Here is an 11,499-nt window from a genome sequence, read left to right on the forward strand (position 1 = left end):
TATCTTCACTCAATAAAACTTATCTTAATTCCGTAAGGCTTTGTGACAGACTGACAATATCCTGCACAGTGGATATTATCTAATTCAGGGGTCGGCAACGTTCGGCACGCGGCTCACCAGGGTAAGCACCCTGGCGGGCTGGGCCAGTTTTATTTACCTGCTGACGCAGCAGGTTCAGCCGATTGCGGCCCCCACTGGCCGCGGTTCGCCGTCCCGGGCCAATGGGGGCGGCGGGAAGCGGTGCGTGCGAGCGATGTGCTGGCCACGGCTTCAGCGTCAGCAGGTAAATAAAACTGGCCCGGCCCACCAGGGTGCTTACCCTGGTGAGCCGAACGTTGCCGACCCCTGATCTAATTCAAAACAACTATGCTAGATGGAGCTTTTACAATCTCAAGGTAAAATCTTCCATAAAATTAACATTAAAAATATGTTAAACTGACTGCCAACTTGAGCAAATAAATTCACAATAAACGTAACTATACCATTAACTAATTTTAATATACCGGTATCATGTCTTTTCTTAAGCTTCTTCCCCCTTTCAAACCAAATCCTCCTAGTCCTTTTAATCTCTTAATACGGAAATTGCCTTATATTTCTATTATTTTTTGTCCCTCTTCTCTGGATCTTGTTTTAATTCTGGTATTCCTTTTTTTTTTTTTTTTTTTTTTAAAGTGGGTGGCCAAACTCTAGTGCAGAATTAAAGGTGAGGCTGTATCACAAAAGTCCTCTAATATTTTCAGTATAATTCTCCATCTCCTCCTTAGTACATTTTTACAAATTATTCACGTCCTTGAACAGACTGTAATTGATAGCTGAGCAGATGTCTTTCTTCAGCAGTCCACAATAACACCCAGGAGAGGTTATGACTTAGTCAGAACACACCAGAGTGTAGGAGGTGATTAAATGACACTGAAAACTAGTTGTAAGTCCTGAATTCCATTTCCTTATCAGAAACGGTGGGCAATTTACATCGGGTCACATTTTCAAAAATGCCCTGTAATTTCCGGTGCCCAACTTTCAATGCCAAGGGCCTGATTTTCTAAGTCTTTGAGTATCTACAACTGTAAGGAAGGCAACAGGAGCACAGGATGCTCCTGAAAAATCAGGCCCATGGGATCTAAAATGGAGGCAATCAAAATTAGATGCCACCTTTGAAAATGTGACCCTTCACCTCTTTATGCCTATTTTTCATCCAGCTATAAAATGGGCAGACATGGACATTTCTTGCAATATTCTTGAAATACTTTAATTTTATGTAGTATTGTGGGCTTAGCTGGGATTGTATAACCTCTCTAGGGTGGGGGGGATGTAACAGATATTGCAACTCCATGCAGTATCTTTGGGGCTGCAAGATCTTGCAAGAACCAGATTCTTTCTGGGCTCTGCTACACACTTGGTCAGGTCTCAGTGTTCTAGGCAGATTTGGGACCTTTGACAAACAGCATGGTCTGAACATTTGGAGCCAGGTTTTCCTGAGTTCAAATTCCTGCTTTGCCAATGAGGCACTGTGAAGCCTTTGCCAAATCACTTAGGGCAGGGGTCGGCAACGTTCGCCACGTGGCTCGCCAGGGTAAGCACCCTAGCAGGCCGGGTCAGTTTATTTACCTGCTGATGCGGCAGGTTCGGCCGATCGTGGCCCCCACTGGCCGCGGTTCGCCGTCCCGGGCCAATGGGGGCGGCGGGAAGCCACGGCCAGCACATTCTTCGGCCCGCGCTGCTTCCCGACGCCCCCATTGGCCCGGGACAGCGAACCGCGGCTAGGGGGGGCCACGATCGGCCGAACCTGCCGCGTCAGCAGGTAAATAAACTGGCCTGGCCCGCTAGGGTGCTTACCCTGGTGAGCCGCGTGCCGAACGTTGCCGACCCCTGACTTAGGGCTTGATCATGGCAAGGTGCTGATGATAGCCCTGATCCAGCACAGCACTCCACCACGTGCTTAACTTTAAGCACTTGATGTCAATGGGGCTGTTCATGTGCTTAATGCTAAGCACATACTTAAGTGTTTTGCTGGATCAGGGCCAACATGCCCTGCATTTTGCAGGATGAAGCACTCAATCTTTTTGCCTCACTTTTTCCTTCTGTAAAATGGGAATAGTACCTGTTCCACAGAGGTAGAATTAATTGTCTGTACAACACTTTGGCCATGGAAAGTGCCAAGTATTACTATTGAAATAAACTACTTATTTTTTCCTCATATATACATAAAATTGTGTTTAAGATGTATTTGTCATGGTATTCATTGTTTATCTATAAAACATCAAGTCAGTGCAATGAAAGTTTTAAAAACATCCAAAAAAACCAGGAACTTCTGTTAGTGAAGAATGGTTCTATGTACTTGGTCCTTTGAAATTTGAACCTGCAACACCTGAACAACATACTCAGTTTACTAAGAAGAAAGAGAAGACTGGCTTTCCTAATGCCAATGGTTATTGTTTGCTGTTCAAGAGAAAATACATCATCCAGCAATCTATGGAATTTTTTCGGGGGGAGGACGGAAAATCTAGTTCATTCTGGTTTTAACCAGTAGAAAAAATAGCAAATCTCTTAAAAGGAAGATACAAAGTTTAATCAGCTCATGGATCAATGAAGTCCAAATATGTGCACTCATCTCATGGACTCTGCCCTCTCTTGGATTTTAAGATCTAGTACAGAACAGCCCTGAGGCAGACATATATTACTTAGAAAAAGAAGCTTGTAGAGGGGAAGCCTTGCACTCCATGGCTGTTCCTGATTTAGCGATCCAAAAACCAACCAACCAAAAAACAAAACCTCAAACGGGTGCAAAACCTGATACAATTGTTGCTGGGTCGTTTTCACAGGTAAGCTCCTTTTTAAAACCAAATTCTTTGTGTACAGTTAAGGTCCTGGAGAAACATGCAATACAAATGTCCGTAGGACTAAGGTTTGTAGAAAATGGTGTATGAAAAATGGTGCAGAAATGGAAACAAAACACAGCCATGTTGGTTTAACGCCATCTCTTGAAAGTTGCAAAACAATTATAGAAATATGTATTGGCTTTCTCTCTCTTATTTTTACCACCAGACCTATTCATCTAAACTCGGATATTCCAGATTCTACAGTCTGTTCCCAGAAATTACTAATTCTTTTGTTGTTTTTTAATTTTGCACATGCAGTAGATTCTTAATAAAGGAAGCAAAGACAAATAAACTAGCCAAAAATAGAGTTCATATTAAAAGGGGTAAGAATTCACGACAACCTTTTAAAAATAACTTTAAAAAATATGAAGTTATCAGACTTTGCTTTCCTTACTGCAAAATGATCCATTTTCTGGGAACAATGGGTTAATAATAGATGGATCATTTGCAAATGGATTTACTGTGATAGTGTGTACAGTTATGGTAACTGAATATGCAAATATAGTGCACCAATGCCCACACATTTTTGGATGTGCATCTGCATTCCTAGACTTCTGACAGGCCACAAAATTTCTTTTGTTGATGATTTTCTCTGTATAATGGTGGTTGAGTTTGAGTAGGATAGTTACGTCTCCACTGGACAATCAAAGCTGCCCCTACTGCAGAAAGCAGAACATATGTTGTAAACCATTCCACTCTAGTAGGTTCTGAGAGTTTTCACAGCAGCTACTCTCACGATCCTTTTCTTGGCCATTTTCTGGTGTTACTTAAACGTACCCAAATACTAAACTCCTTTCAGCCGAGGTTGATTGCATCATATTGCTAGTGCTGGGGCTCTCTACTAACTTTGGACAGCATGTGTTGCCTATACAACGCATAGCATGAATCTGTCACTGAAAACCATTTTATGATTCATCCTGAGAAATTTCATCTGGCAGTAAACGCTCAGCAGCTCCCTGATGAGTTTATCTCAATGCAGTAGATTGATTCCCTGAGTTGACAGAATGGTACTAACAGTCTAAACATCAGCTTACCATAGAGCTCCCATTGTGTACACATAAATATTTCAAGGTAGGTTTACGAGTTATCAAGAAATTAAACATTTGAAGCAACATGGAGTGCTCGAAATGGTTTGTGTTCCTAGCAAGGGGACAGGCTGTAAGAAAACCTTCAAAGCATTTTATGCACAGGTCCCACTTTCAAACGGAGCAACATACAGCCACTTGCTGGCTCTCCCACTTGGAATGTTGGGACTGTAGCAAGCCATTGAGAAGACTCAGAACATTTCAAGGCATGACTTCTCAGCTGCACAGCAAGGCAGGAAAACCAGCTGAATAATTCCTATGCAGAAATGCTGACAGTGAGCAGTTATTGGGGCTGTTCAAACTCGCCTGCTTGGATAGGCTGAATCTTGCTCCCCCTTCATGCGCACAAAAGACTCAAGAAGACATAATGGAACTGGTCCAGTTCTTTTGTATGCCAGCTGGGGGTGCCTAATAGGATTGAGAAAGCCTGGTTCAAAGGGACAGATATGGACCAGTTCTCCCCAGTTCTGGTGTAGGGGAATCCTTGGGTGCCATCAAACCGGGTAATGGGTTCCTATACCACCTCTTGCTGCTGCTATCACAGAGGTTGTGTGGCGAGCATTTCCAGTTTGGGGAAAGAACATGACCGCATTGTGCTGTGCTCCAGCAATTCGGCTAATGGACAGCTAGGCATATCAGACAGCTGCAAACAGCCCTCTACCACCTTCATCTGCACCTAGGTGAGCGAGAGCACGGCTGAGAACAGAGGCTATGGTCTTAGTCTTTCTGGGAGTTTACCTGCCTCTTCTGAGAATCCCAATGCCAACACCAAAGTGTCACGACTATATCAAACTAGACAGGATTAGAGCTTAGTGATTTGTGACTCTCAAAAAAAATCAGTGGTCTGAATTTATAACAAGACTTGACACTTCTATGGCATCTCTAATCCAATAATCTCCCAAGTGCTTTACCAATGTGCAAGGAATATTATTTTCCTCATTTTACAGATGAGGAACCTGAGGCATACAGAAAATGAGTGGCTTACTTATGATCTCAGACACAGACTCAAAAACAGAACCCAGGACTCCTGACTCCGAAGTGCCTGCTCTGACCATTAGATCACACTGCTTCCTTCATCATTTCTTCAGATGAGAATATGGACATGAGAACTGTCTTATTCAAAAATTGTTTTCTAATTTTGTCCTATTTTGACTGAGTCCTGGTATCACACTGACCTAATGTAGATACCAAAAATCTTCCTTACATACACTTGTGCACACAAGGGGGTAATTGCTCTATGGTGTCCACCCTTGTCAAGAGATGGCCTTGGACCAAAAAACCCAGATCCCAACATCCATGCCCTATCATTACTCCTGCATTTCTCTACCACAAGAATCAGTTTTCTTTTCAATACTACTGTGATGGGGTTCAGTAGATCATAGCATCTGTGCTAGTCGGAATCAACAAGAAATCCCTTCACATCATCATAAATAATTAACTTTTTGTTAATGTTACTTCTTTTACAGGCAATATGTACATCGAAGAATATTTAGCAAGAATTGGATACAAAGGCTCCCATGAAAAACATGATTTGGAAACCTTAACTGCAATCTTCCAGCACCACATCCGAACTGTTCCATTTGAAAATCTCAGCATCCATTGTGGGGAAACCATTACCTTGGATTTAGACCAGGTTTACAACAAAATTGTAAGGAAAAAGCGTGGTGGATGGTGCATGGAACACAACCAACTTTTATGTTGGGTGCTGAAAACACTGGGATATGACACCACTCTTTTAGGAGCATATATATACAACCTGCACCAAAACACATATGCTTCCCACATGACCCACCTTCTGCTAAAGGTGGATATTGATGATAGAGCCTATATCCTGGATGGAGGCTTTGGTGTATCCTATCAAATTTGGCAACCAATGGAACTTATTTCTGGGAAAGACCAGCCTCAGACTCCTGGCATCTTTCGCTTCACAGAAAACAATGGGACCTGGTACTTTGAGAAAATAAGAAGGAAACAATACATTGCCAACCAAAGCTTCTCTAATTCTGATCTTCTGGAAAGAAGTGAGTGCAGGAAAATTTACTTGTTCAGTCTTGAGCCACGAACAATCAGAGATTTCCAGTTCCAATGTACGTATCTTCAGACATCTCCAGATTCCCTGTTTACAAAGAAGTCAATCTGCAGCCTGCAGACCACTGGTGGGTTTTGAGCTTTAATTGGGTGGACACTCATTGAGACAACTTACAACTACAAGGACAACACAGATCTGGTAGAATTCATGACTCTTAAAGATGAAGAGGTGGAGGAGACACTGAAAGATAAATTCAGCTTAACATTAGAGAGAAAATTTGTCCCAATTAACCTCAAAGGATTGTACGTGATTTAGTGTAGTGCTAAAACATACAATAATTCTATGCAATTGCAGCATCTTTCACAGTCTAATATGACATTCAATAAATGACCTAAAATCCATTAATACCAGGTTAAAATGAGAACTTAAGTTCAGAAAAACAGGCACTTCAGAGTCCCATGTTGATTAGTTATCACCGAGAGAATAAATGGAGCCCACACACACTTTTGTGGGCACAAATTTAGAGACTGGTTTGAGGCTGGCTGAAGATCTGAGAGGATATGTGGTACAGGGAGGAAAAGTTTTCTAGTGGCGTAAGAACACAACTCGGAGAGGAGTACTGGGATTTCTGTGCTACTGACATATATATGCTATGTGACCATTAGGGAAATCACATTTCCAAACTTGGCTGCTTAAATTTAGACACCTGAAGATCAGACCACTTATTTAGGTCTGAAATGTGGATTTAGAAGTACTGTATCAAGCACTCAACTCCATATCCCCATTTTACAGATGGGGAAAATATACTTCCCCACCTCCAGGGTGTGTTAGGAGGAATAATTCATTCATGTATGTAGGGCATTTTAAGGTCCCCAGACTTACAAGTGCAGAGTATTATCCAGTTTCTCTCTGTGATTACTACAACAAACCACACATTTTGTTTAGTATGTTCATTTTTTGCTTATGATGCTTTTGTAGTGGTACTAATTCACATCCTGTCTAAAGGATGAATTGTAATATGGTGCCCAAACTTGTTTCTCTATTGTGCCTACTTCCATTCCACATGGCCACAAACTGAAATTCCTTAAAGACAGATACAAATGGGAATGTTATCAAGGTGACGAGCATAAAAAGCATCCAACTGAATCAAGTCTATTTAAAGAAACTCCTTGTCTAACTAATGAGTCCCCTCTTCTAATATCTGTGGTTTTGCAATTGCAGTTCCCTGTTCTAAAAATGTTTCTCTCCATCATGTTGCTATGTGAAAGACCCATAAAAACAGAGAAACTGACTGTGCAGGGGAAACAGTGTCAAAACAAAGTTAACAGAATAGACCACTGAGAAAAACAATTCTCCAGTCGTTTTTCCTGATGGTAATCTTACATGCTGCTTTTAACAATAGCAGGTTAAAGAAGAGAATCAAGACATTTTCTTTTCAGTGGACAGCCTCCTTGTTCTAACATGATTTATGAAAAACTCTCATGAAATACAAAAACATATTAAAAATAAATAAATGAAAACAAGTCTTTGTAAGTATGAATTGTAATTAAGTTTTTATTCCCCAAATATCAGATAAGTACTATGTGTTTCAAAGAAAACTTGCCACTTTCTCTTTAGCTGGGAGGAATTTTCATCTGGTGCTCACAATCCATAACACAGAACCCCCTCTCTTCTACGTAGCAGACCACTGCCTCCTTTATGCTGATAATGGCTCTTTCTCTGGTTGGCTTCAATGTGGCCTTTGACACCCTGGTTATTCCATCCTCCTGTGTCGCCTCCATCAGCGCCTCTGGTTCTGCTGCCACCTAACTGCTCCTGCTATCTACTAAAGGCCTATTCTCTGTAGAGCTCCACATGGGTCAGTCCTCAACCCTCCCACCCTCTGCACCGTCATTTATAACAACTCTCCCACAGAGATTTTTCCCCAGACTTGACAATTATTACCAGGTCTTGGCTTTGCAGTGTCAGGTCAAATGGAGCTCTGCTGATTTACACCTGCTAAAAATCAGTTTTTCAGCCTGGCAAATTCTCTCAGAGTTGAGAAATACAGTAGTTATTTAGCTGTGAATACTGTACCCCAAACCTCTCGAAAGACAGATAACTAGGCCTAAGATAAGAATGGTATTAAATATAAGGGTACATCTACACTACAGGGGGGAGTCGATTTAAGATACGCAAATTCAGCTACGTGAATAGCGTAGCTGAATTCGACGTATCGCAGCCGACTTACCCCGCTGTGAGGACGGCGGCAAAATCGACTTCTGCGGCTTTCTGTCGGCGGCGCTTACTCCCACCTCCGCTGGTGGAGTAAGAGCGCCGATTCGGGGATCGATTGTCGCGTCCTGACGGGACGCGATAAATCGATCCCCGAGAGGTCGATTTCTACCCGCCGATTCAGGCGGGTAGTGTAGACCTAGCCTAAGGCTTGGTCTACACTAAACCCCCAAATCGAACTAAGGTACGCAACTTCAGCTACGTGAATAACGTAGCTGAAGTTTGAAGTACCTTAGTTCGAACTTACCTCGGTCCACACGCGGCAGGCAGGCTCCCCCGTCGACTCCGCGGTACTCCTCTCGCCGAGCTGGAGTACCGCAGTCGACGGCGAGCACTTCCGGGTTCGACTTATCGCGTCCAGACAAGACGCGATAAGTCGAACCCAGAAGTTCGATTGCCAGCCGCCGAACTAGCGGCTGGGTATAGACATACCCTTAGAGTCACCAAACCACAGCCTCATACCATTAGGGAGGCCTTGTGATAGCTGCCTTCCCACAGGAAAAGGGAAAGGAATGACTAATTCCTAAAAGGATCCGGCAGGAGGCATAGGAGAGATTTATACTCCTGTTATGCTGATAAACACGGGATCTTACGTCTACAGGGTAATTCAGCCGACACCTTTCCCCTGCAATACATTTTAAAGTTAAAGTGGACTCTCTCTCTTTCAGGCTAGTTTAATGAGACGCCAAACTATTGTGCAGCGTTTTAGCTGCAACCTGTTGTCAAGTCACTTGGCACCAACACTGTTAACACTATATCCCAACACGTTCAAAATGTATCGGGAATTAGGAAAGCACGGTATCTTGATTTACAGGAAGACAAGGCAACTTTGCTTTCAGGCTGAGATCTGAATAATTGTAAAATTAATGGGAGCTGGGTGTTCAAATCCCATAGATGGCTCTGAATAATCTCAGCCTAACTGCCCATCACGTATACCCAAAGCCCAAAGGAAAATACCATCCATTAACAATTGTATTCGGAGTGTCTTTCAGAAAAGAACTACGAGTAACAGGAGAAAACCAGTTCAAGCTTCATTTCACCATTGGAAAAAGCAATTAAAAAAACAACAAGGAACAAAGTTTAATCAGCTCTTGGATCAGTAGAGGTAAGATACAGGATGAGCACTCACTTCAGCTAGACTCTGCCCCTATGGCTTTTAAGGTCCAGCATCAATTAGATCAAAAGAGACAAGATAGGAAGAAGGGAAGGGAAGTTGTGCAGTCCTCATCTATTCCCAGCATTGGCAACTACAGTAGTAGTAAAAATTTCAACCCAACTGGCACCACAGAGAGGAAAGAGAGAACTAGCTCAATTGTTGCACTATTATTTCAGACAAATCATTTAAGTTAATCATCTTCGAGAGTTATTTTCTCTTGCAAGTTTCATTTACTCAAACTGCGTAGGCAACAGCTAGCAAACATAAAAGGAAACCACCACATTTTAATGCCTCTTCAGGGGTAGGGGGAGGAGATATAATATAAAATAAACCAACTTGTGTTTTTATTATTGGATCCCGATAAGTACAATTTAATTATTCACAGCATGCTAGATAAGCTGTTAATCCATTCTTAACAATGCTGGATGCGTTGACTGACTAGCGCATCCAAACAGTGGGTGAATAAAAACAAAATCTAGTTTCCTGCCTCAGTTTCTTTGTTAACAACACTAAGCAGCAGAAGAAACTGATGACTTGCCAACTAATTTTGTAGTTTTCCTGAATTCCTTCTCTGGCTCCTCTCAGCCAGCGTACCTCAAATAGGACACTTCAGGAAGAGTGATGATGGCTAATGATATGTGCTTTCCTCATGCAATGCAGTATTAGACAGATGATGAATCTGGACCTAAAAGGTCACTCTCAAAGAGGACAGGACAAATAGTTCTAGATGTCTGAAGACAAAGTTTAAACTATTCTTACTGCTATGAGCTCTCAATGAGCACATGAATGCCAGCTGCTGTAGATTGTAACAATCACCCCTTGCTCTCGTTCTTGGTCAGAGTTGTGCCAAATTCACAGATTATTCATTTCACACCATTTGCACAAACAATTCTGCTGTTTTATGCACCTCCCCCGTCCAAACTTTGCTTTATTTGCAAGCTTGAGAAAATGGCTACTTCCAAACCAAAAATGCTCATTCTAAAATCCAAATTACATCTTCAATCAAAAAGGGGTCCTTTTTGATTGAGAAACAGGTCCATTTATGCTTTAAAAACTTCAGCTTAACAAAACTGTCCACAACAATGGGTCTATTTTTGAGTTTGTAACAAAGGCAAGAATGCTTGATTAAATGTAGATTTGCATCATGAACATTTCACGTCTACACTTAAGCCTCCATAGTGGTCTAGTTATAGTAAGGAACTATGTATAGCAAAATTCTGTAACACACCTAGATGACTTAGGAGCCTAGGATCAGATTTTTAAAGATATCTAGGCACTTAAAGATGCAGATAGGCACCAGAGAGATACCTACTGGGATTTTCACAAGCATCTAGGCACTTTTACAACTCCGACTAGGCACTTACATTTTGCTGATTCTACAATACAGTTGACGCTCCAAGATAGCTGAGTGAATAAGTAGGTTTCCCTAACCTCAGCAGCTGCTTTTAAAGTTGCATTTGAAGAGTTCATCTAGCCATCATCGAAAGCTGTTCAATCAAACTTCTGGCCAGTAGGGTACCAACCTTTAAAGATTATACACTGCTAATAATTGTAGCGAGGTTACGCATTTTCTTATAACCCTCCAGTAATAGAATATAAGTTTTCTGTGAAGCTGTTGAAATTCAGGTCACTTAACCTGCAAAACCTTCCACCCAAACACATGCAATGCACAGTACCCTCCAGGATTCAGAGATATCCGACTACCTAGCTATTTTTGTTTTTCTCCCAATCACATGCAGCTATTCTGCCTTGGAATGAAGGACACAGAAGGTGTCCTCTCTGCATACATTCTCTGTGCAGAGAAGCCTCTGTGTAAAGTTTAATGCTCTTTTTATTATATGCATGCCTCAAATAATTATCCAATCAAAGGAACTTTCAGACCAGATTATGTGAAAGCAACAGAATGTCATCAGTTCAAGAATCCTGAAGCCCAAACAAAATTTTAGTGACATCTAGTGGTCACTAGTGTCTCACTAGAATATAGTTTCCCCAAAATACCTAGCACTATTATTCAGAAATCCTGCCATCAGCAAAGAAATTTATTCATATAACAGGGTAGTCATTTCCTAGTAATAAGCA

At 41.8% G+C, this 11,499-nt stretch overlaps 1 protein-coding gene across 1 annotated transcript; it reads left to right on the forward strand.

The window, feature by feature from the left end:
* The first annotated feature begins 2,679 nt into the window (after nt 1-2,679).
* Nucleotides 2,680-7,606, forward strand: LOC101940914 (arylamine N-acetyltransferase, pineal gland isozyme NAT-10-like). Its single transcript, XM_005292336.4, is given in 2 exon segments — nt 2,680-2,819; nt 5,428-7,606. A coding segment is annotated over 1 exon segment (873 nt). The 5' UTR covers nt 2,680-2,819; nt 5,428-5,432; the 3' UTR covers nt 6,306-7,606.
* Nucleotides 7,607-11,499: the final 3,893 nt, after the last annotated feature.

This window comes from Chrysemys picta, chromosome 14, assembly GCF_011386835.1.
Source record: "Chrysemys picta bellii isolate R12L10 chromosome 14, ASM1138683v2, whole genome shotgun sequence".
NCBI lineage: Eukaryota > Metazoa > Chordata > Testudines > Emydidae > Chrysemys > Chrysemys picta.